This window comes from Babylonia areolata, chromosome 28, assembly GCF_041734735.1.
Source record: "Babylonia areolata isolate BAREFJ2019XMU chromosome 28, ASM4173473v1, whole genome shotgun sequence".
Taxonomy (NCBI): domain Eukaryota; kingdom Metazoa; phylum Mollusca; class Gastropoda; order Neogastropoda; family Buccinidae; genus Babylonia; species Babylonia areolata.
Window position 1 is genome coordinate 22,735,742 of NC_134903.1, and position 27,278 is coordinate 22,763,019.

Genomic DNA, 27,278 nt, shown 5'->3' on the forward strand with positions numbered 1-27,278 from the left:
CAGTGTTGTGTGGTGTTGACTGTTGTCAGCAGTCAGTGTTGTGTGGTGTTGACTGTTGTCAGCAGTCAGTGTTGTGTGGTGTTGACTGTTGTCAGCAGTCAGTGTTGTGTGGTGTTGACTGTTGTCAGCAGTCAGTGTTGTGTGGTGTTGACTGTTGTCAGTGTTGTGTGGTGTTGACTGTTGTCAGCAGTCAGTGTTGTGTGGTGTTGACTGTTGTCAGCAGTCAGTGTTGTGTGGTGTTGACTGTTGTCAGTGTTGTGTGGTGTTGACTGTTGTCAGCAGTCAGTGTTGTGTGGTGTTGACTGTTGTCAGCAGTCAGTGTTGTGTGGTGTTGACTGGTCAGTAGTCAGTGTTGTGTGGTGTTGACTGTTGTCAGTGTTGTGTGGTGTTGACTGTTGTCAGCAGTCAGTGTTGTGTGGTGTTGACTGTTGTCAGCAGTCAGTGTTGTGTGGTGTTGACTGTTGTCAGCAGTTAGTGTTGTGTGGTGTTGACTTTTGTCAGTGTTGTGTGGTGTTGACTGTTGTCAGCAGTCAGTGTTGTGTGGTGTTGACTGTTGTCAGCAGTCAGTGTTGTGTGGTGTTGACTGTTGTCAGTGTTGTGTGGTGTTGACTGTTGTCAGCAGTTAGTGTTGTGTGGTGTTGACTTTTGTCAGTGTTGTGTGGTGTTGACTGTTGTCAGCAGTCAGTGTTATTTGGTGTTGACTGTTGTCAGCAGTCAGTGTTGTGTGGTGTTGACTGTTGTCAGTGTTGTGTGGTGTTGACTGTTGTCAGCAGTTAGTGTTGTGTGGTGTTGACTTTTGTCAGTGTTGTGTGGTGTTGACTGTTGTCAGCAGTCAGTGTTATTTGGTGTTGACTGTTGTCAGCAGTCAGTGTTGTGTGGTGTTGACTGTTGTCAGTGTTGTGTGGTGTTGACTTTTGTCAGCAGTTAGTGTTGTGTGGTGTTGACTGTTGTCAGCAGTTAGTGTTGTGTGGTGTTGACTGGTCAGTAGTCAGTGTTGTGTGGTGTTGACTGTTGTCAGTGTTGTGTGGTGTTGACTGTTGTCAGTGTTGTGTGGTGTTGACTGTTGTCAGCAGTTAGTGTTGTGTGGTGTTGACTGTTGTCAGTGTTGTGTGGTGTTGACTGTTGTCAGTGTTGTGTGGTGTTGACTGTTGTCAGTGTTGTGTGGTGTTGACTGTTGTCAGCAGTCAGTGTTGTGTGGTGTTGACTGTTGTCAGCAGAAGGAAGCTGAAAGTACTTATAGACAAGTTTTAAAAAGTTGAGTTTTTAGTGAAGAGTGAAAGGCAGAGATAGAATCAGATGCATGGATATGAGAGGGTTGTTCCAGATTTGAGGAGCAGCAAAGAGAAAATAATGTTCACCATAGGTTCTTATATTGACACGAGGAAGTTTCAGAGTTGTTGAGGGAGTGTACACACTGATAAGTTTAGAAAGATAGGTCAGTTCTGTGGAGTGGAAAGCAGAATAGCAGAGATAGGCAACTTTGTATTTATCAGTAATTTTAGTTTCATTGGGGAGCCAATGTAGGGTGCAGAGGTGGGGAGAAATGTGATCAGTACATGGCACTCTGAGAGTCAGACAGGCAGTATTGTTTTGAAGTTTTTGAATTCCCTGAAGAAGATTATGTGGACAGCGTATGAGGATAATTACAGTAGTCGATTCATGACAGCACAAAAGCAGAATTAACAGTTTTGTAGCTTCAACACAAAGGTACTGATGAATAGAGTTAATTTGACGAAGTTCACAATATACTGTGCGTATCAGATTGAGTACCTGAGCTTGATTACTGAGGTTAAAGTCGAGAATGATTCCAAGGTTCCTTGCTGATTTAGAAAACTGAATGGTGACATCACCAACCACAACAGGCAGGGAAGAGACAGATGTGGACATTCTCAGAGGAAATAATCATAGTTCCAGTTTTGCCATTATTTAACTTTGTTGAATGTCATCCAGGATTTAACACTAAGAATGCAATTTTGCATTGACTGAATCAGACTGTCTATTTGGTTTGGTTCTGAAGACTTTTGTAGCTGAGTATCATCAGCAAAAGAGTGGGGAAGAACAGAATGACTAGAAATGACATCAGAAAGAGTGTTGATTGGTTCAGCAGTCTGTGTTGTGCTGAATGTAGTGTTGACTGTTGTCAACAGTCTGTGTTGTGTGGTATTTTCATCAGACTGTTGCCATTGACAACCTTTGGTCCCCCCAACCCTTTGTCTTAATCTCTCTAGATCTCATTCAGGACAAAAAGGCAAGTCAGTTGTGTTTGTTGTTCTGTCATTTCTCAGGACAGTTTATTTGGAAGCATCATAGCATGTGAGAGGCTCTGCCTGCATGTCAGCCAGCATGTGGTATGGCATTAAAGTATTCACAAAACACAATGGAACAAATCCTTACAGCTAACTAAAGCACATTGTCTTATCCTTTATTTTCTGACATTGGTCAACACATCGATTCATGTGTTATACAGTTATGTGCATTATATATCATATATTTATGATACAGTTAAACACATCTTGATTGGACCCTTCTGATATGTATTCACTTCAACAGTCAAGTGTATGAATAATGATAATACTTCTGCATTTCTTTTGAGCAGAGGTTATCTGCTGTTTTTATTCAAACTCAGCTGAAGTGAACTGAACAGAAAATAGATGGGGTTCCTATCCTGCTGCTCAGACCATAATGAATCAGCTGTGAACAGCAATAAGGTTCCTATAACAACCACCACCATTCCAGGTCTGTACTTGATGACAACCTCTTCTGGTGCAGGCAGATGCTTTTCATGACTAAAATAGTTCTCCCCTTCTTTCTATGCTCCCACCCTGCAAGCCTGTTTGATCCAAAGGAGCCGAAGGGCACAAAAAGGGAGAGAAAAGAAGAGTTCTCAGCTCAGTCTCTTAAGTCACTGTTGAGTGGAGGAAAAAGTTGTTGATTGCTGATTCATGGTAGTGGAGTTCTTTCGATGAAGTGAATTTGATTATTGACATGTTGAGTTGTTACCACCTTTTCTGTGATATCTTTGGTGCTGGTGATAATGTTTTATCAATCTTTGATGCCTTGAAATTTTAATTTAGTACTTTGTCAGATCATATTAAATACTGAGGTTTTACCACATGTATGAACAGGATGGTAATTATGTTTTGTAATTCATTATCCATGTAAATGAAGCTGTGCAGTAAAGCTGAAAGATGATATAAATATACAAGAAGGGGAAATTTTAACACAGAATGTAAACATTGAAAGCATGTGATAAGTCTTTATTTGTTGGCAGATTAGCTGCTGCTTTAAGCTGGGCCTTTCTTCCCTTCAGTGTGTTTTCCATGGTTCTGCTTTTCCAACAACACAGGTGATCAGCTGTGACAGCTTTTTCATGTTGTGTTGAAGATTTCAGGTGAACACGACAAGTTGTGGTTTGAATCCACTCACAGCAAAGCATGGACTTGTGAACGCAGAAACATACATACCATATACACCCTTTTTACTGCTTTCCCTCTTTGCAAAAAGCATATGTTTTTGAAAAGCTGTCACTGATGTTAGGGGGTAGGGGTGCAGAAGAACCTTCAAAACTGTGTGGTGTGCAATGATACATGGATCACAGTGCGTCATGTGGGGCCTTATCATAAATACATATTTTGTTGATTAAACTGCTTTGATGCATTATATGTGTTTCTGATTTTAAGCACTGCATTATAAAATTATTTTCTAATGAATGACAGAAATGTTTGGAATGATTATACTCAACCATGTGTGTGTGTGTGTGTGTGTGTGTGTGCAGATTTCAAAGGAATGAACACTAGCATTTCACTTTCTGTCTTTCTGTTGAATGATTCATTGATCTGTGTGGTTTAAAGGGATTATTAGTTGCAGGGAGTTTGAATAAATGTTGACATGATTCATTGGCTTTCATTTAAAATCTCACTTGGTCTTCCAGTAAAGAACACTCCTCTACCCCCTTTCAAGTTAAAACACCCCTTGCATTATTATTGTTAGTATTATTATTATTATTGTTGTTGTTCTTTTTACTGTTGCTGTTGTTACAGCTGTATTCAGCACAGGACATTGTCAAACTGAAGTGTTTCAACTGTGTTCACTGTGGAACGTTACCCAAGCTTAGTATTTCTAGTGATGGTCATAATAGTAACAGAGTGATTCATTTCAGAATGTGCTTTAAAAACACAAAAACAGGTCGGCAAGAACAATAATGTGCAAACAAAGCAAAAGGTGGCATAGGGCAGCACAGCTCCTGGTAAGTCATCTCACTGGTTGCTCTCCCGTCGGCCATGTCCCTCAATTGTTGCAGACTACAGGAAGGGAGGAGGCCTCAGTTCTGCTGCAGCAGCTGTCCCACTTTCCGTAGCACTCTCTGACTGGTTTCTTCCATTGCCTTCTGAAAAAGCAACAACAGCAACACAAAAAGTTATTTTTGTAAAAAGAGAAATAATCACAGTGTATTGTGTTACTCTGGCTGATCTCCTCAGGGAGAACATAATTATTGTCACAGTGCAGCACCACCCTTGTTTTTTTGTTTTTTTCTGCAAGTGGATTGTTTTCCTGTGAGAGTGGATTTTTCTACAGAATTATGGCAGGGACAACCATTCTGTTGCTGTGGTTTCTTTAATGTGCACTGAGTGCTTGCTACATATGGGAACATGGTTTATCATCTTATCTCAGGTACAGTGAAGGCGGGGAAAATTCTGGCATGTGAGGGATTTGATCCTGTATGCTCCAATGATCTTAGTTCCTTGGCAGATGCGTTAACACTAAACTGCCACTCCACCATGATTATGGTAATCAGTGACAGATGACTGTTGTGGATCTATCAATGACATTCACAAATTAACATTTAAGCATGCTTTTTTAAAACGTGATAAATTGATTGCGGTATTAGAAATGATGACGCTGTTTAAATCATGTCATTTTGTAATATCTCAGGCATTTAAGAATTCTTTAATTAAAGATACAGTGGCATATTGTGTGGCATTTTTTCATCACGTAGAAATGCCTTATGCACAGATTTCAGTTCAAGAACAGGGTTTTCAAGAGATTGTGTAAAAATCATTATACATTACCAATGAATAACTCCTTTGATGAGTTACATTCCAGATTATCTGTGGACAAATTAACAAAAAAAGGTGGAAGAAAACTCGTTAATCTCCATATGAACAATAATGTATGCATCTTGAATGGAAGAACGCCAGGAACCTTAAACAGCAGATCAACATATATAACTCAGTAAGGTGAAAACGTTGTGGATTATTTCACTTGTCAATAATTTTTACCGAAAAATGCCACGTCAGTGAAAATGCTTTAACTCAGAAAGTTGTCGGGCCATTGTCCATTAGATCTATGTATCCGCTGTAGTATTTTGAACCAGAACAGACAGAATAATTACATGTTTAACAAATAACGCGTACAAGTGCACCACGACTGGACATCCAAAACTGAAAGAAGTAAACAGATCATCTAATTAGGTAACTGTGATATTGATTCAATTAATCCTTAGGAGGGTAAAGGGAAGAGATTTTCCCGTCTCCCAGGTCAACATGTGCAGACCTGCTTGTGCCTGAACCCCCTTCGTGTGTACACGCACGCAAAAGATCAAATACGCACATAATCCATGTCAGCGTTTGGTGGGTTATGGAAACAAGTGGGAGTCGCAGCCCACGAACGAAGAAGGAACCTCAGGAAAAATGGACAAGAACCTTCACGTTGTATAATCTGACACAGCTAATAGATATTCACACTAGTAAACACGACAGTCTGAAGCACTAACTGACCATATTTATATCTCTGTATCCGTTTTTGATCTTGGTGAAGGTTTCCAATATGCTTAACCTGATCCAAAAAGGTGCCAACATTCCAAGATGCAGTCACAAGTATGTATCTTTTCGTAGCTACAGACAATTTGATACTGATGAGTTTATGGCAGATTTATGTTTGGCAAATTTTTCAGTAGTTCACCCACACGATGACCCTGACAAAGCTCTTGTGTCTTGGTACAACACATTCTTCCTATCTTTGACAAACATGCCCCTACTAGAAGCAAACGCGTTTAACCTAACAAGAAACCACCAGGTCTGAAGACCTTGTACTGTCCAGCTCTCCCTAGAGTTTCTTATCACTACCTCGAGTTGGTCAAAGAAGAGATGCTGCCAGGATTCACCGAAAGGGGGAGAGAATGATGTATCCATCGGCGCCAACACAATCATGTCTGGAAATGGTAAACGGACTACGATTTCACAACCGGTGGAATTCCCATGTGTCTGAGGGTGGCATGAAGATCCACAGGACCAAATCATACACAGTGCACCAGCCGCCGTGGCGAAGTGGTTAGCGTCGCGAACTGACGGCTAGGAGGACGCGGGTTCGAATCCTAGCGGAGGAGGGTTTTTCGGCCCGTGGCCTGCTCCTACGCAGAGTTGAGTGTACTGTGGGCTTAAATGGGGAGACTGGGACCACACAGTCGAGTGTCATCCACTTCAAGGATGCGTCTTTGGGTGTGTTGCTCCAATTACTTGACCAACACTGCAAGTGTCTGTATCTCTCGGGCCTGGTTAACGCCGGAATATCATTATGACAGGAAGCGTAGAGTACAGCTTTGTCACGCAGTCCCAAACCAAATGGACCTCCATGGCAACATCGTCATCGTCATCCTCCTCCATCATCATCAATATAAACAAAACAGTCTCAAAGTCTGTGGCCTTCTATGCCCTGCTCTTATGGTGACCTCAGTTTCGATACCCCGCCACTTCTGTGCTTGGGGTGAGTCCTGTCAATGTCTTCAGTGTCGGCAGATTCATGGGGGTCTGTTGTTTGAGGGACGTGATGGCGGTCTCCACTCTGGGAGGGACGCTCACTCTGGCTCCGCGACTAAGCCATTATTGTCGTTAGTAGGGGGCTTAGTAGGTGGTGTCCTGAGCACGTTAAATCAGAACAGGCACCACTGAACACCACCGAAGTGACTCAGCAGAAGGGTCTCCTCTGGTGTGTGGCCTCATGGCGACCTAACATCGATGGTTCCCTGCGGACTGCCGACGCTGGAACTGTGGCGGACGGACCCGGGTGTGGCCGTTTATGGAAGAATCTAAATGAGCGGCGTGAGAGTAATGCCACTAAAACGGCGCAGATGATGGGGCAGCAAATTAAAAAAAAAAAAAATCATACACAGTGCAACGAATGCTCAGCAGCGCACTGCACCAGCAGATAAGACGTCGGAAAACCAAGGTCAGGATTCAAACCACAGTGCCAAGGACATCCACGCTGATAATTCAGACGAATCATTTGTACAAGATCTTGAAACCGAACACCAGAAACTAAACTTGCCACTTGCGAGTGCAAAAACGGAATGGGAAGAGTTGGACCAGAAAATGGAAAACCTGATGCTCTGATAGGAAAGAGCACCTTGGCACACAAGTTAGCCACCTGCGGAGATATTGTGTTCGCAACCTGTTGGGAAACCTATGGAGTGAAAGAACTAAAGAAAGTAACACCTCCTTAAAATTCCACGCAAAAAAGAGAAATGAACAACATACGAAACGCAAAAAAGCTCAAGAAAAGGATGAAGACTGCTTCAGAATTTGAGAAGCAGAGCCTACAGAAACTTTGGAAAGACCCGAAAGCAAAGCACAGTGCCCTCAGTAAAGCAGAATCAACAAGGAGGAAAAGGAGCAAAAAGAAGACACAAGACTGCTTCTTCCGAGACCCCTCTCAGTTCGCCAGGAAACTGAGCAGCTCAAACCAAGGACACTTACAGTGGACAAAGAAACAGTTGAAACAGTATCTCAGGAAATCATATTCCGATCCGCAGAGCAAAAAACCACTAGATGTCATGGGTTTGGTTCATCCCAGGAAACCAGAGTTGTTCAACGATGAACCACCAACCCATGAGGAAGTACAGAAAGTGGTCAAGAAAGCCAGGGCAAAATCATCACCAGGGCCAAATGGAATACCTTACATGCTGTACAGGAACTGTCCTAAAGTCCTTGAGTGGCTCCACAGAGTGATAAGATCAGCATGGAGGAACGTGAAGATCTGAGTACCATCAGCCAGTTCAGACCAATATCGCTCCTGAATGTTGAAGGAAAAATCTTCTTCTCTGTCATGGCTGCAAGACTGACAAATTACCTCACAGAAAGTGAGTACCTGGATGTGTCAGCCCAGAAAGGTGGCATCCCAGGAGTTCCTGGCTGTGTAGAATGTGGGAATGCACAGCTGACCTACCAGAGGGGAAAAAACACCCGGAAATCATCAGCTAAAGCGACTTGGGTCACAGCGACCAACAACAAAACACACTTGGGTCACAGCGACCAACAACAACGAATCAGCCACTGTATTTAGTGAAACATAGACCATAGTCGAAAAAAACAAGGTGATCATGAACCAACTGAATCATCACCCAGGAAACTTTGTACTGTAAGGAAACAACACGTGTCAGACCAAACCTGTTGTGTGTTCCATCGGATTCAGTCACACACCTGCTTCGTTGTGATCGGTCATGCATCCGAACAGAATGTAACTGTTAAAAAGGAAAGAAGAAAAAATATAGAAAAAAGTAAAAAACAATTAGAACCTCCAAATTGACAAGTAAGGATTCCTCATTCAGCCCCACAAGTCATTATCCCTTATTATCTACAATTAGAGAAGAAAGTGATCTTTAAGCAGAGGCAATCAGCTTCTCTCTTTTAGGCACACTTCCGACGTGTGACAGAACCAGCAGCTGAAAGCACAGCGCGGAGTTAAAGAGGATCACACAGGACGCCTTACAAATCCGATTTTGAATCAAGAGAATAGTCCTGATTCATAAGACATGTGTAAACATTCTTTCCGTCAATGCTTTGACCTACGCTTACGATACATCAATGGATTCCTTAGTTGATTTATGAATATGTTTCGTAAGAGCAGGTCAAAACCATTGGTTGAAAGGATACATGTGCACATACCTATAGACGTTTTTTTTAACCTTGTAACAAGGTGATGAATATGAGATCCCGTGTTTCAAAATGACACATTTAAGTTCCATCAGTATCAGCACACATGCACACAAGAACGCACGCAAACACACACAGACACACACAGAGACACACACACACACACATTGTAATACTGGAAAACTATGGTAAATCGCTGGTTGAAGCCGGATGCTCTGTGTGTGTGTGTGTGTGTGTGTGTGTGTGTGTGTGAGTGAGTGTCTATATGCACGCGGCCGCACGCGTATTCATGTATGCGCGCGCGGAAAACTATAGTAAATCGCTGGTTGAAGCCGGATGCTGTGTGTGTGTGTGTGTGTGTGAGTGTGTGTGCGCGCGTGCGCGTGCGCGTGTGAGTGTGTCTATATGCACGCGGCCGCACGCATATTCATGTATGCGCGCGCGCGCGTGTGTGTGGTGTGGTGTGTGTGTGTGTGTGTGTGTGTGTCCGTGGCGAACTTTAACAAACTGATTATCTTTTGAAACACTTTATCTGTTGATACCAAATTTGGATTTAAAATATAAGACGGTTCTATGTGCACATTCTGATTACAATGACAAATTAATTATAGGAAGGGCATTAAAACTCAGCAGGCAAAAATTTCCTCAGTCATGTTATTGTTACGTTTACCTTTTATTCCCAAAACTAAATATCTGACATATTGCCACACTTAATATAGTTAAGTTATAGTGAAAACGGTAAGTTCTACTTAGTCTGAGAGTTAATCGAAGCATACATCTGCCAGAAACAGCAACTTGAAATTCTGTCAGGTAACTGGACATCATCTGAGGGGGAAAACATACATCTAAAACCTAAGATTAAAAAATATGACTGAAGGTATAGAAAGGCTATTGTGTTGAACACTCAGTCTGAAGGATCTACACTTGAGATACATCTACACACACCCAAGTGGTCGTTTATCAGTTGGCCAACTTAATCACTGAGTCAGTGACTCACTTTTATGGATATTCATTGTCAGAACGCAAATCGCATTGATCGGTTGTGGCAACATGTTATTTAAAAGAATCTGCTTAATGTTATCCAGAGACTAATTTCTGCGTTTTAACGTTCATGAACGACCATCTAGATGAAAAATCTTGACTTGCATGCCATCCAGAATTAGTCAGTGGGACTTAACTCGCACTTAGCATGTGTTTGAAAACTTCCAGGTGACAGAAACAGAAGCCGAAATCCAGTCCCCCTCCAGCCCCGGCGTTTTCAGTGTGTTGTCGTACAGCAGGAATCACACGTGAGTCGTGAAGACTTCACTTCTTTATTCCCCGCTCTTTTCCCTCCCTTTTAGGTGTGTAATTTCTGAGGTTTGATAACCACGTCCTTTCTTTTCATGTGTGATCATATCGGAACTGAAAACGCCATAATGATCTTTATCATTTTAAACTAGTTACTCTTTCATTTTTCGTTTCTGAATCTAACGCCTCTTCACTAATAGTGATATTATACAATGTGAAAATGCCTGATATTTTGCCAAATCAAGATTCAAAATGCTGATGAAGGAAGACAAAAATCTGATTAAGGAACAGACAGAGAAACAAGAGGCGGAGGTCAAATCACTGCTACCACCACAGCGGTCGGACTCGAATGGACAGCAACAGAAGACAGTAGACCAAAAGCCAAGATCACCAGCAGGAAGCTTTGTGTTCGGACAAAAAAGCAATGCCAAGCAGCATTTCTGCTGGCTGGCTGTACCGAGGGTCCCCGCAACAAGAAGCATAATTATGTCACACCGCAGTTCGGAGAAAGACGGTAGAATCCAGGATGCACTGGCGGCAAACAGTGGAGAGAGACCTCAGACTTGTTGACAGATGGAGTGACATCAGCAAACAGTGGAGAGAGACCTCAGACTTGTTGACAGATGGAGTGACATCAGCAAACAGTGGAGAGAGACCTCAGACTTGTTGACAGATGGAGTGACATCAGCAAACAGTGGAGAGAGACCTCAGACTTGTTGACAGATGGAGTGACATCAGCAAACAGAGAGACCTCAGACTTGTTGACAGATGGAGTGACATCAGCAAACAGAGGAGAGAGACCTCAGACTTGTTGACAGATGGAGTGACATCAGCAAACAGAGAGACCTCAGACTTGTTGACAGATGATGGAGTGACATCAGCAAACAGAGAGACCTCAGACTTGTTGACAGATGGAGTGACATCAGCAAACAGAGGAGAGAGAGACCTCAGACTTGTTGACAGATGGAGTGACATCAGCAAACAGAGAGACCTCAGACTTGTTGACAGATGATGGAGTGACATCAGCAAACAGAGGAGAGAGAGACCTCAGACTTGTTGACAGATGGAGTGACATCAGCAAACAGTGGAGAGAGACACCTCCGACATGTCGACGGACAATGGGGTGACATCAGCAAACAGTGGAGAGAGACCTCAGACATGTTGACAGACAATGGGGTGACATCAGCAAACAGTGGAGAGAGACCTCAGACATGTTGACAGACAATGGGGTGACATCAGCAAACAGTGGAGAGAGACCTCAGACATGTTGACAGACAATGGGGTGACATCAGCAAACAGTGGAGAGAGACCTCAGACATGTTGACAGACAATGGGGTGACATCAGCAAACAGTGGAGAGAGAGACCTCAGACATGTCGACAGACAATGGGGTGACACCAGCAAACAGTGGAGAGAGAGACCTCAGACATGTCGACAGACAATGGGGTGACATCAGCAAACAGTGGAGAGAGAGACCTCAGACATGTCGACAGACAATGGGGTGACACCAGCAAACAGTGGAGAGAGAGACCTCAGACATGTCGACAGACAATGGGGTGACACCAGCAAACAGTGGAGAGAGAGACCTCAGACATGTCGAAAGACGAAAGGGTGACAGACGATGGGGTGACACCAGCAAACAGTGGAGAGAGACCTCAGACATGTCGACGGACAATGGGGTTACACCAGCAAACAGTGGAGAGAGAGACCTCAGACATGTCGACAGACAATGGGGTGACATCAGCAAACAGTGGAGAGAGACCTCAGACATGTTGACAGGCGATGAAGTGACACCAGCAAACAGTGGAGAGAGACCTTAGACATGTCGACAGACAATGGGGTGACACCAGCAAACAGTGGAGAGAGACTTCAGACATGTCGACAGACGATAGGGTGACACCAGCAAACAGTGGAGAGAGACCTCAGACATGTCGACAAACAATGGGGTGACAGCAGCAAATAGTGGAGAGAGACCTCCGACATGTCGACAGACGATAGGGTGACAGCAGCAAACAGTGGAGAGAGAGACCTCCGACATGTCGACAGACGATAGGGTGACACCAGCAAACAGTGGAGAGAGAGACCTCAGACTTGTCGACAGATGATGGGGTGACAGACGATGGGGTTACACCAGCAAACTGGCTGAGGACCGCGGAGTAAGGAGCACCCTCACTGCCTCATGTATCCAACGACGCGGTAGCACCAAAAAGTAACACCAACACACACGTCCACGTTTCGCTTCTCATCGCTGTCAAATTGACATCCAGGGACTGAGAACACCGTGTTATCTTGACTCCAGGTCAAAATCATTATGTCCCATCAGAATTGAAAAATGGCCATTTATTCTGTCCGTTTGATTGTGGACTCAATTCTTTAAATGTTCAAGAAATCGCAATTTCAGCATTCTGGCACACAGATTACCCATCATTATCTCCATCTTTGAAAAAAATATCTTTTTTCAGATATTCTTGCTAGTTTTCATACAGGGGGACACGACATGCAGGAAAGAATAATTGAAGGTATTAACAAACTAACCAATATATATATGCTTTTTTTTTTTTTTTTTTTTTTACTAGTACATCTGTGTTGAGGTCATAAGAACAAAAGAGGTCATTTTTCGAATTCAAATTAAACTTTTTTGCTTCATTAACACACACACACACACACACACACACACACACACACACACACACACACACACACACGGTCTTACTCAAGCACCGAGATACACGAACAAAGACAGAGAGAGGGGGAGAGAGACAGACAGACAGACAGAGAGAGAGAGAGAGAGAGAGAGTGTGTGTGTGTGTGTGTAAGCCAGCAACAAGTGGACAACCTACATCCTGGGCGGGGCAGCCGGCAGGGACGCACATGGAGTAGAACTCGCCGTTGGGTTTCTCGGCCAGAAGCTGCCGCAGTCCCGGGCAGCACGAGTCAGCCTCACACACCGTCAGCGTGGCCGTGCTGCCCCCCTCCTGAGGCACCCACTCCGTCTTCAGTCCCGTCAGGCAGCAGTCGACGCCGTCTTGGTTAGTGTCACTTCCGGGACCCGGAAAGGCGCGCCCCATTCGCGGGAAGTTGAGGTAACCTGACCGTCGGCCCATTCTGGGGAAGGCGAGGTAACTCTGGTGAAACAAAAAGGAGTATGTTTATTGCTTGATTTTAACATGAATCTAAATGAGGTCAAGGAAGCGAGAAGGTGGTCAAGAGAGAGACAGACACTGACACCAGTGAGGCCTGACTGGTTGGTGTATAGAACACTTGACAGGTGGAGAGCGTTGTGAATATAGGGTGAGTAGGGGTAGAGACAGGGACAGAGACAGACACTGACACCAGTGAGGCCTGACTGGTTGGTGTAGAACACATGACAGGTGGAGAGCGTTGTGAATATAGGGTGAGTAGGGGTAGAGACAGGGACAGAGAGAGACACTGAGACTAGTGAGGCCAAAAGATGTTGGATATTTAATGGAGGTGAAGGGGGCTGGGGGAGCGGGGCTGGGAGCGTGTGGTGAGAGAGATGGAGACACTGACAGGAAGGGGGGAGGAAGGAAAGGGGGAAGTGAGAGGTAGACAGAAAGACGAACTTCCAGCACAGGGAGCAGCAGCAGCAAGAACAGTTAACGTTACAGAGTCCCGGGGTCACCGAACTCAGCCAGAAAGGAGGGATGGCGTCCAGCTGTGGGACAACTTCTTCTCTGTCTGCCTTTAGTGTGTGTGTGTGTGTGTGTGTGTGTGTGTGTGTGTGTGTGTGTGTGTTGGAGTCAATGTCGAGTTGTTCATGTGTGTGTTTCTCTGTACCCTTTATGTCTCTCTGCTTACTGATGAGAAGCTTAAAGCAGCAATGAGGAAGTCACGTACCTTTGTGGAGGAAAATTAACTTTTCTTGTTCGTCACTGTATAGTTACCACCGCTGACCGGATTTCCTTTTGATGAAATTTGAGGTTGAAATTAGTCTTTTTCGTCTGTGACACACATGGTTCCATAAAGAAAAATCCTTTGCTGTTTTGAACTAAGGATGCGAATGAGTTGGCGTCTTTTTGTTTGTCTGTTTATCTTATTTTGTTTATTTATTCTATAGAAGATTGAAAGAGTTCATTGATTATAATTTACTGATCATTTCTTTTATTATGCAATCCTATAATTTCTTTCCCTTTTTTTCGTCTTTCGCTTTATCTGACGAGCTGTGTTGCTGTTCAGAGCGATAGTAACATACCACGTAGATATTTTTGCTGAGAACTAAACTTTCAATGCCAAGAACGCAGACTTTTAAACACTTATTTATACACGTATGTGTTGTTATCTCATTTTGTGGTGTGTATTCCACTAAACTGAAGAATTTGACAATATAGATGGATGGAGGACCCACTGTGAAAATAAAGTAGTACAACTACATACGAGGCTGGAGAATAACAACAACAATAACAAAAACATATGTTGATACTAGTTAGGAAAAAAATCTGTGTCTGTGTTAGTGTTGGCACGTGACATCATCCAGTGACCCTGATAAAACAATTCAGGAACTGTTTTAGGAGGGAGACGCAGGGAAAAAAACCCCTCCCAAACAACAACAAAAAACGATGAACTGACAACATCGCGGAACGGACTGGGAAACCAGGTACAGAGACCCAGGCTTTGACACACAGCCAACAAACCTGTTACAGAGACCCAAGCCATGACACACAGCCAACAAACCAGGTACAGAGACCCAGGCTTTGACACACAGCCAACAAACCTGATACAGAGACCCAGGCTTTGACACACAGCCAACAAACCAGGTACAGAGACCCAGGCTTTGACACACAGCCAACAAACCTGTTACAGAGACCCAGGTAATGACACACAGCCAACAAACCTTATACAGAGACACAGGCTTTGACACACAGCCAACAAACCAGGTACAGAGACCAAGGCTTTAATACACAGCCAACAAACCTTATACAGAGACCCAGGCTTTGACACACAGCCAACAAACCAGGTACAGAGACCCAGGCTTTGACACACAGCCAACAAACCAGGTACAGAGACCCAGGCTATGACACACAGCCAACAAACCTTATACAGAGACCCAGGCTTTGACACACAGCCAACAAACCTGTTGCAGAGACCCAGGCTTTGACACAGCCAACAGACCTGTTGCAGAGACCCAGGCTTTGACACACAGCCAACAAACCTGTTACAGAGACCCAGGCTTTGACACACAGCCAACAAACCTGGTACAGAGACCCAGGCCATGACACACAGCCAACAAAAACCTGTTACAGAGACCCAGGCTTTGACACACAGCCAACAAACCTGATACAGAGACCCAGGCTTTGACACACAGCCAACAAACCAGGTACAGAGACCCAGGCTTTGACACACAGCCAACAAACCTGTTGCAGAGACCCAGGCTTTAACACACAGCCAACAAACCAGGTACAGAGACCCAGGCTATGTCACACAGCCAACAAACCTTATACAGAGACCCAGGCTTTGACACACAGCCAACAAACCTGATACAGAGACCCAGGCTTTAACACACAGCCAACAAACCTTATACAGAGACCCAGGCTTTGACACACAGCCAACAAACCTGATACAAAGACCCAGGCTTTGACACACAGCCAACAAACCTGTTGCAGAGACCCAGGCTTTGACACACAGCCAACAAACCTGATACAGAGACCCAGGCTTTGACACACAGCCAACAAACCTGTTACAGAGACCCAGGCTTTGACACACAGCCAACAAACCTTATACAGAGACCCAGGCTTTGACACACAGCCAACAAACCTTATGCAGAGACCCAGGCTTTGACACACAGCCAACAAACCTTATACAGAGACCCAGGCTTTAACACACAGCCAACAAACCTTATACAGAGACCCAGGCTTTAACACACAGCCAACAAACCTGTTACAGAGACCCAGGCTTTAACACACAGCCAACAAACCTTATACAGAGACCCAGGCTTTGACACACAGCCAACAAACCTTATACAGAGACCCAGGCTATGACACACAGCCAACAAACCTGGTACAGAGACCCAGGCTTTGACACACAGCCAACAAACCTGGTACAGAGACCCAGGCTATGACACACAGCCAACAAACCAGGTACAGAGACCCAGGCTTTAACACACAGCCAACAAACCTGGTACAGAGACCCAGGCTATGACACACAGCCAACAAACCTTATACAGAGACCCAGGCTATGACACACAGCCAACAAACCTGTTGCAGAGACCCAGGCTTTGACACACAGCCAACAAACCTGTTACAGAGACCCAGGTTTTGACACACAGCCAGCAAACCTGTTGCAGAGACCCAGGCTTTGACACACAGCCAACAAACCAGGTACAGAGACCCAGGCTTTGACACACAGCCAACAAACCAGGTACAGAGACCCAGGCTTTAACACACAGCCAACAAACCTTATACAGAGACCCAGGCTTTGACACACAGCCAACAAACCTTATACAGAGACCCAGGCTTTAACACACAGCCAACAAACCTTATACAGAGACCCAGGTTTTGACACACAGCCAACAAACCAGGTACAGAGACCCAGGCTTTGACACACAGCCAACAAACCTGATACAGAGACCCAGGCTTTAACACACAGCCAACAAACCTGATACAAAGACCCAGGTTTTGACACACAGCCAAACAAACCTGTTGCAGAGACCCAGGCTTTGACACACAGCCAACAAACCAGGTACAGAGACCCAGGCTTTGACACACAGCCAACAAACCAGGTACAGAGACCCAGGCTTTAACACACAGCCAACAAACCTTATACAGAGACCCAGGCTTTGACACACAGCCAACAAACCTGTTGCAGAGACCCAGGCTTTGACACACAGCCAACAAACCTGATACAGAGACCCAGGCTTTAATACACAGCCAACAAACCAGGTACAGAGACCCAGGCTTTAACACACAGCCAACAAACCAGGTACAGAGACCCAGGCTTTGACACACAGCCAACAAACCTGTTGCAGAGACCCAGGCTTTGACACACAGCCAACAAACCTTATACAGAGACCCAGGCTTTGACACACAGCCAACAAACCTTATACAGAGACCCAGGCTTTAACACACAGCCAACAAACCTTATACAGAGACCCAGGCTTTAACACACAGCCAACAAACCTGTTACAGAGACCCAGGCCATGACACACAGCCAACAAAACTGTTGCAGAGACCCAGGCTTTGACACACAGCCAACAAACCTTATACAGAGACCCAGGCCATGACACATAGCCAACAAACCTTATACAGAGACCCAGGCCATGACACACAGCCAACAAACCTTATACAGAGACCCAGGCTTTCACACACAGCCAACAAACCTGGTACAGAGACCCAGGCTTTGACACACAACCAGCAAACCTGGTGCAGAGACCCAGGCTTTGACAAACAGCCAACAAACCTGTTACAGAGACCCAGGCTATGACACACAGCCAACAAACCTGTTGCAGAGACCCAGGCTATGACACACAGCCAACAAACCAGGTACAGAGACCCAGGTTTTAACACACAGCCAACAAACCTGTTGTAGAGACCCAGGCTATGACACACAGCCAACAAACCTTATACAGAGACCCAGGCTATGACACACAGCCAACAAACCTGTTGCAGAGGCCCAGGTTTTGACACACAGCCAACAAACCTGTTGTAGAGACCCAGGCTATGACACACAGCCAACAAACCAGGTACAGAGACCCAGGCTTTGACACACAGCCAACAAACCTGTTGTAGAGACCCAGGCTATGACACACAGCCAACAAACCTGTTGTAGAGACCCAGGCTTTGACACACAGCCAACAAACCTGTTACAGAGACCCAGGCTATGACACACAGCCAACAAACCTGTTGTAGAGACCCAGGCTTTGACACACAGCCAACAAACCAGGTACAGAGACCCAGGCTTTAATACACAGCCAACAAACCTGATACAGAGACCCAGGCTTTGACACAGCCAACAGACCTGTTGCAGAGACCCAGGCTTTAGCACACAGCCAACAAACCTGGTACAGAGACCAAGGCTTTAATACACAGCCAACAAACCAGGTACAGAGACCAAGGCTTTAATACACAGCCAACAAACCAGGTACAGAGACCAAGGCTTTAATACACAGCCAACAAACCAGGTACAGAGACCCAGGCTTTAACACACAGCCAACAAACCTGATACAGAGACCCAGGCTTTGACACACAGCCAACAAACCTGATACAGAGACCCAGGCTTTGACACACAGCCAACAAACCTGTTGCAGAGACCCAGGCTTTGACACACAGCCAACAAACCTGATACAGAGACCCAGGCTTTGACACACAGCCAACAAACCTGTTACAGAGACCCAGGCTTTGACACACAGCCAACAAACCTGATACAGAGACCCAGGCTTTGACACAGCCAACAGACCTGTTGCAGAGACCCAGGCTTTGACACACAGCCAACAAACCTGATACAGAGACCCAGGCTTTGACACACAGCCAACAGACCTGTTGCAGAGACCCAGACTTTGACACACAGCCAACCAACCTGGCGGAATCTGGTGAACACTTCTGAGCGGCGCCCCAATGACTCGCAGAGCTGATGGAGAGAAAAAGAAGAAAAGGAGTACGAAGAAAACTTTTCCGATAAAGGCGTTTTGAATCAAAGTAGAATGAAGAGACGTGGACACAAAGGCATGTTTACAAACAGATTGGTTGTTGTTGTTTTCCATGACAGCATAACAAACAGTGACCTCTGTTAAATAATGTTTAAACTGATGAATTTTTTATGATCTTTTTTTTTTTTTTCAAAATCGGAATGAAAAGATACGCTCTCTCTCTCTCTCTGTCTCTCTCTCTCTCTGTGATTTATATTATTTTATATGATTTATATGTAATTTAGTATGTGTTTGTATTGATATGATATGATGTGTATCGATGTTACATGCGTAAATATTTATTATGTAATTTATCTGTACTTTGTTTTCTGTGTACTGTCCAAACCTTGGAGACCCCCTGTCACATGTACTTTTAAGGTAATGACAAAGTGCCAAAGTGTCGCAAATCTCTTATTAGTTTATGTTGTTTCAATTCTGTTTTGCTTTTGTTTTTTGGGTTTTGTTTGTTTTTTGTTTTGTTGTTTTTTTCCCTTTCTGTTCCATTTTATCTATTTTGCACCATTCTGTTCTGATTTGTGCCTACTGTGTCACCAGAGCTTTTCATCTGATGACATTAAACATTTCAGTGTTCAGTGTTCAGTTCTGTCTTTCTGTGAAATGCTTACTTTTGTCTAGTACAAATGAATCTGTTTCAGTTCAGGTGTCTAGTTTTGTTCACAAAGCAATGAATGTAGGGATGCAAGCTACAAAAATATAAACATTCTCCTGTACACAGAACATGTCATCACTCATGTTATGGGCGAGAGGCCAGACATTACAATGTTTTTTTTTACTTTTGGACCTTTGACACTCTCTCTCTACTCTCTGAAAGGTATATGCTGCGTTCATAGATTACTGCAAAGCTTTCGACACTGTTGATAGAAATGAATTGGGTGATGTTAGAAAATGCAAAGACATCCACTAGTTAAAATGCTAAACGCGATGTTCAGCTTTGTTAAAGCCTGTGTAAGGTGAGGCGGAAACATGAATGACTATTTCATTTGTTCCCAAAGGGTTGAGCAAGGTTGTCTTCTTAGTCCAATAATTTTTTCTCTAGCTCTACTTTCTTCGGAAGCTGCAGATTTTATCAGACAAAACGGGAGACACGGTATTCAGCCATGCCTGGTTTTGAGGAAATTTGTTCATTGTTGGTCGCGGATTATACTGGCCAGCAAAATAAAACCAACAATGCAGAAAAAGCAGCAAAGGATCTGGGCCGGGCGGTCAATTCAGGCAAAACCAAGATACTGGTTTTCAGAGAATGGGAGTGAAATGGACACGAAGAAAACATAATAGAAATAGTAAACAAATATGAATATTTAGGGTTCACACTTTCTATGAAATTATCAGTTTCGCTTGCGCTAGATTTGCAGGTAAAGCCAAAGGCAAAACGCTTGCTAATTTAATGATAATAATAATGGTATTTATATAGCGCTTTCGCACCAGTCATTCACACGCATGCTTAACTCTAAAACTGTACAAACTAAAGATAAGGAAGGGCAGGCAAGGGAGGCTATTTTGGGAAGAGGTGGGTTTTAAGGCCAGACTTGAAAGAGCTGAGTGTGGAGACTTGACGAAGCGAAAGAGGAAGTTCATTCCAATCGCAAGGACCAGAGACAGAGAAAGAATGGCGGCCAACAGTCAAGTGTTTGAATCTGGGTATGCGTAAACAGAGTGGATCCGAAGCCGATCGTAGTGAGCGAGATGGAGTGTAGAGGTGAAGGCAGCCGCAGAGATAGGAAGGGGCAGTTTTGTGAATGCATCTATAACATAGAGTACTGATCTTGTATTCGTTATTCAGAATAATGCTGCCAGACTCATTTGCAGAGCTTCTAAATTTGACGATGTTTCTCCTCTCCTTGAGTCTCTCCACTGGTTGCCTGTTTCTGATCGAATAGACTATAAGCTATCCACTCTGACCTTTTCTGCAGTCAACGGATCTGGCCCCAAGTATCTTTCTGAACTCATCCATATCTATACCCCTTCTCGCCAGCTCCGTTCTTCCTCTGATACTCGACTTCTCAGGATACCTCACGTCAGAAGTAAGACCTATGGACACAGATCGTTTTCTTTTCAATCGCCAAAGACGTGGAACAAGCTCCCTGATAACCTCCGTCATTCTGATTCCCTCGCATCTTTTAAATCTCGTCTCAAAACTCACCTTTTCCCTCAACAATAAGTTCAATTGTGGCAGGTCCACTTCCTTTGCGTTAGCTGTGCTTGACTATGTGTGTATACATATGTATGTGTACATAACTACATGCATGTATATGAATGTGTATTGTGTGTGCGTGTGTTTATGTAAGTTTGTGCCTGCCTATGTGTGCGTATGTGTTAGGGTAGCTGTTAGATACACATGTATGTTAAAATGTATGTATGCAGCGTGTGTGTGTGTGTGTCTGCGTGTGTGTGTGTGTGTGTGTGTGTGTGTGTGTGTGTGTGTGTGTGTGTTTAGTCACATTTTGGTGTGTGTATGTTACATAGATATAATGTTTTATGTTAACAAAAGCGTTTTTGAAAAGCACCTAGAGCAGATTTCTGGATAGTGTGCTATATAAGTATCCATTATTATTATTATTATTATTATTAATAATATCTCAACAGCAAACTAACATGGCAAAATCAAAGCATGTCTGGGGTTGAACAGTTTCAATGATGAACCAGGGCACTGACAATGAGACTGCCTTTATAAAGTCTCCAAAACAAAAACTGATGGACAAATTCAAAACAGATTGCTTTTCCAAACTTTGTAGTAGTGACAGGTGATTTTGAAAACAAGAGAACGCTGGCCATTAAGGAGAAGCGTGAGCGAAGGAAGCAGGGCTCAACTTCTGGAGACGTTTTCCCTTGCAACACCTGTGGGAAGTGCTGTGCATCCAGAATCGGCCTTTTCTCCCATATGAGGACACACACCGACAGATAAGTCTGCCTGCCTACTCATCCGTCGGTCCGACGGGAGACTCCACCACCAGTAGTGACAGATTTTCTATCTATCATTCATTCGAAAAAGACTTTCATTTTGAACGACACTTAGACAAGATCACAATTAAATGTTTCAGATATGCATTGATAAGATTACGACTGGGTCTGAACGACCTTGGTATAAATAAAAGATACCAGAATGCTGATGTGAATCGTCTCTGTCCGTTTTGTCCTGACATCTTCGAAGATGAGCACCATTTCATTTTTGTGTGTCCCGAATACAACCATATCTGTTAGAAACATATTCTCGAGTTGACACATGGTGATGATTATATTTTGCTATCTGTTCTACAAAATCCCTGTGTTACTTTCCAGAGAAATCTTGCGATGTACACCTACTGTAGTTTGAAATATTGGGACGAATCTGTACAATAGATGAGTTTCAATCTTTGCACACAGGAGTAGCAGCAGCAGTTGTATTATGCACATACGTGTCCACACATACAATTAGCTCCTGTCTCTTTCCCAGCCACTGCTGTGCAATATGATTGATGATCCGTGCCGATTGATGCATTTTCTGACTTGTTTCATGATCTTTTTATTACTCATGTACAATACATGCCGTCCTGTTTGGCACAGTGAAGTATGTCCATGATTTACTCCATTGTATTCCCGTTCCTCCTTTCGTGTATGGGCCGGTGGCCTTCACAGTCAGACCTCTCTCTCTCTCTCTCTCTCTCTCTCTCTCTCTCTCTCTCTCTCGGCGAATTAGGCTTTCAATCACTGACAACAGAATCAATGAATTAATGAATGAACCCGCCCTCTTCTAAAGACTTTGCCGATGAGGACAGTTGCTGATAGCTGAATGACTGAAAAAAAAACCCCACAAGGATGAGTATTACTAGGACAGCCGTTAATTGATTTAATGAATGAACGAATGAGTGAATAAATGAAAATATCCTCAGGCAGGACAGTTGTTGACATGTTGACAGAATGATTGAATGAACCAGATGAATGAAAAAAAACGCCTCTTACGAAACGAGGAAGTTTGATGTCAGGGGAATGAACAAACCAACCAACCAACGAAAGACAAAATGACAAAACGTCCACAAGGGTCAGCCCTTTAGGGCAGTTGAGGTTGGCAAATTTCAGCCCCTGCCGTTGACAGCAAGCATTGCCTGAAACGTGGTCACGGGTCGGCAGGACTGGAATGGAATTCAGGCTGATTTCCCAGAACGCAGTTCAGCACACTCACATCCAGGCATGAATGCCCGCTTACCAACTGTTTCATCAGACCCGAAAAACACAGGGGTGACCTGGGTTGTGTCACAGCTAACAGAGGGTGGAGGGGAGGGCAGGGAGGACGGAGGGACAGGGTGACAGAGCGTGACTGGCTGTGTCATGACGATGGTGAATGTATCGGGGGTGGGGGATTGGAGGGGGTGGGACAACAGCGTCATTGTTTGGTTACGCAATCACGTATGATGGGTGGTGTTTAGTTAGTCTGCAAAATTGTCAACGACAGAAGAAATGAACAGAAAAATGTTCCCGTTTTAATGCTTTATTTTCAAGCTATCGTTTTGCAATCCTTTCAGTCACAACCTACTTCTCTGTGGAATTTGCACTGCTTTCCCCAGGGGGTTAGCGCGTCGACTGAGTGCACCGCACCCCACTGATGTCAATTTCTTTTATCAGCACATGTATTTCTTTTACTAATGTTTTTCGATAGATTTTTTCAGGGCGAAGTGCATGCCGCACACGATACGTCGGTTAATCGTCCCATCCGACAGACTGGCACTCAGACCACAACTCCAGGTCTGGTGGAGGGGGTGTACAAGTCCCGGTTCACAGCTCTAACACACTAACAGAATGCTGTGTGGTGTGACAGATCTAACACACCAACAGAATGCTGTGTGCACAGTGACAGCTCTAACAAACTAACAGAATGCTGTGTGCACAGTGACATCTCTAACACACTAACAGAATGCTGTGTGGTGTGACAGATCTAACACACCAACAGAATGCTGTGTGCACAGTGACAGCTCTAACAAACTAACAGAATGCTGTGTGCACAGTGACAGCTCTAACACACCAACAGAATGCTGTGTGCACAGTGACAGCTCTAACAAACTAACAATGCTGTGTGCACAGTGACATCTCTAACAAACCAACAGAATGCTCTGTGGTGTGACAACTCTAACACATCATCAGAATGCTGTGTGGTGTGACAGCTCTAACAAACCAACAGAATGCTGTGTGCACAGTGACAGCTCTAACACACTAACAGAATGCTGTGTGCACAGTGACAGCTCTAACACACTAACAGAATGCTGTGTGCACAGTGACAACTCTAACACACCAACAGAATGCTGTGTGCACAGTGACAGCTCTAACACACCAACAGAATGCTGTGTGGACAGTGACAGCTCTAACACACTAACAGAATGCTGTGTGGACAGTGACAGCTCTAACACACTAACAGAATGCTGTGTGGACAGTGACAGCTCTAACACGCTAACAGAATGCTGTGTGCACAGTGACAGCTCTCCCACACCAACAGAATGCTGTGTGCACAGTGACAACTCTAACACACCGGCAGAATGCTGTGTGGTATGACAGCTCTAACACAACAACAGAATGCTGTGTGCACAGTGACAGTTCTAACAAACCAACAGAATGCTGTGAGCACAATGACAGCTCTAACACACAAACAGAATGCTGTGTGCACAGTGACAGTTCTAACAAACCAACAGAATGCTGTGTGGTGTGACAGATCTAACACACCAACAGAATGCTGTGTGCACAGTGACAGCTCTAACACACTAACAGAATGCTGTGTGGTGTGACAGCTCTAACACACCAACAGAATGCTGTGTGCACAGTGACAGCTCTAACAAACCAACAGAATGCTGTGTGCACAGTGACATCTCTAACACACCAACAGAATGCTGTGTGGTGTGACAGCTCTAACAAACCAACAGAATGCTGTGTGCACAGTGACAGTTCTAACAAACCAACAGAATGCTGTGTGCACAGTGACAGTTCTAACAAACCAACAGAATGCTGTGTGTACAGCGACATCTCTAACACACTAACAAAACGCTGTGTGGTGTGACAGCTCTAACACACTAACAGAATGCTGTGTGCACAGTGAGAGCTCTAACACACCAACAGAATGCTATGTGGTGTGACAGCTCTAATACACCAACGGAATGCTCTGTGGACAGTCACAGCTCCAACACACTAACAAAATGCTGTATTCACAGTGACAGCTCTAACACACTAATAAAATGCTGTATGGTGTGACAGCTCTAACACACCAACAAAATGACGTGTGGACAGTGACAGCTCTAACACACCAACAAAATGACGTGTGCACAGTGGCAGCTCTAACACACCAACAAAATGATGTGAACACAGTGACAGCTCTAAGACACTAACAAAATGATGTGTGGTGTGACAGTTCTAACACACTAACATAATTCTGTGTGGTGTGACAGTTCTAACACACTAACAGAATGCTGTGTGCACAGTGACAGCTCTAACACACCATCAGAATGCTGTGTGGTGTGACAGCTCTAGCACACTAACAGAATGCTGTGTGCACAGTGACAGCTCTAACACACCATCAGAATGCTGTGTGCACAGTGACAGCTCTAACACACCAACAGAATGCTGTGTGCACAATGACAGCTCTAACACACCAACAGAATGCTGTGTGCACAATGACAGCTCTAACACACCAACAGAATGCTGTGTGCACAATGACAGCTCTAACACACCAACAGAATGCTGTGTGGTGTGACAGCTCTAACACACCAACAGAATGCTGTGTGGTGTGACAGCTCTAACACACTAACAGAATGCTGTGAGCACAGTGACAGCTCTAACACACCAACAGAATGCTGTGTGCACAGTGACAGCTCTAACACACTAACAGAATGCTGTGTGCACAGTGACAGCTCTAACACACCAACAGAATGCTGTGTGCACAGTGACAGCTCTAACACACTAACAAAATGATGTGAGGACAGTGACAACTCTAACACACTAACAAAATGATGTGTACACAGTGAGAGCTCTAACACACTAACAACAAGAGAGGCAAGGCCTTCAAGACTCACTTGTGATACACTTAAAAACAATCTAATCTTTTAAATATGTTCTGTATTTGTTATTATAAAGCTTCGGGTTAAAAAAAAAGAGAAAAAAAAGTCCTAACCAGATTCGAACCCCGCGTGTTCGGGCGAGAAGAAACTGTCTTACCCATTACACTATCGTGGCTTCTTAACTGACGTTCTAAAATTTAATATTTGAACATACTTTTTTTTAAAGGGCGATAAATCAATTGCGGTATTCGCAATGAGAACGCTGTTTAAATCATATTATTCTGGTGTATCTTGGGCATTCAAAAAATCTTTAAGGGCAATTAGAAATTCTTTTTAAGTCCGCGGTAAAGGAGACGTGGCTATCGCCGCAATCACACTGCAACATTTAGCCGTTTTCTCTAGATCTAGATAGATGTACAAGTTTAGTTACACCCGCCGGGAATGTAGTACGACACGGTCGATTCAATTTCTCTTTTATGTTCATTCTAGTTTTGTTAAACTAATAACATGTAGAGCCAAGTACAAGTACTTCTAAACGTCGTAAGAAGTGAAAAGGACTTCATTTTTAGAAAAGTCAAGACTGGAAATTTTTTCGTTTCATCGTGATCAATTCAAGGGTATTAACTCGCTTGGTTTACAATTTTTAACTGTGAATTCCGACTGATTCTGTGGATATTTTTATGGCAGTTTGGGGCATAATCCAGTAAGTGATGAGGCGTTCACAAATCTTTCTCTGGATAAATATTTAACAGTCTCCTTCTCCAACTTTCCATCACATGTTATCATGTATTGTCCATTGAATATAGGATTGAACGGGCTGGTCAACAACTTGAAACAAAATGGCGTCGTTCGCGTTCGCGAAGAATATGAGCACACGCTTTGAATGTGTATAAATATGTGTACGCAACTGATTTTTGCCCATGACCTTCAGGGCTCAGCCAATAGATCTGTAAGGTCCACTCGTCGTACTGATTTTAGTATTTTTAGTGAAAGCTCTGTACACTGAGAGTAAAACACACAAGCTTTTTATGCACTGAGTATAATTTCAAAATGTAATGTTTAAGATGAGAAAGATCAGTTTAAAGCAAATTAAGTCCCCTAGCATTAATTACAGATTAATTTCCCTTTTTACCTCCGCACCAAAACGTTTGCAAAATAAATAAAACTTCCATGCTTAGCAAAAGAAGTTCCTGTTTGAACAAAAAATGATAATAATGACTGCTCTTGTTGTTGTGTCAGAATATCAGATCAAAGTGCCAAGTTTAGAGAATACAAAAAAAATATAAAAATAACAGTAAATGTAGTTTGCATATAATTTGGCTTCTTTTTAAAAAAAATTTGTGTGTGCCCATCCCAGAGGTGCAATATTGTTTTAAACAAGATGACTGGAAAG

The 27,278-nt window shown here is 43.8% G+C and overlaps 1 protein-coding gene across 1 annotated transcript in view; it reads right to left on the minus strand.

Moving 5' to 3' along the window:
- Positions 1 to 1,123: 1,123 nt before the first annotated feature.
- The window catches only part of LOC143301888 (small cardioactive peptides-like), a 114,547-nt gene continuing 88,392 nt past the window's right edge, over positions 1,124 to 27,278 (minus strand). The window contains exons 3-4 of the mRNA XM_076616318.1: positions 13,057 to 13,341; positions 1,124 to 4,387 (exon numbers count right to left, since the gene is read on the minus strand). Coding sequence (XP_076472433.1) covers positions 4,322 to 4,387; positions 13,057 to 13,341 — 351 coding nt within the window. The 3' untranslated portion in view covers positions 1,124 to 4,321. The remainder of the gene's footprint in view (positions 4,388 to 13,056; positions 13,342 to 27,278) is intronic.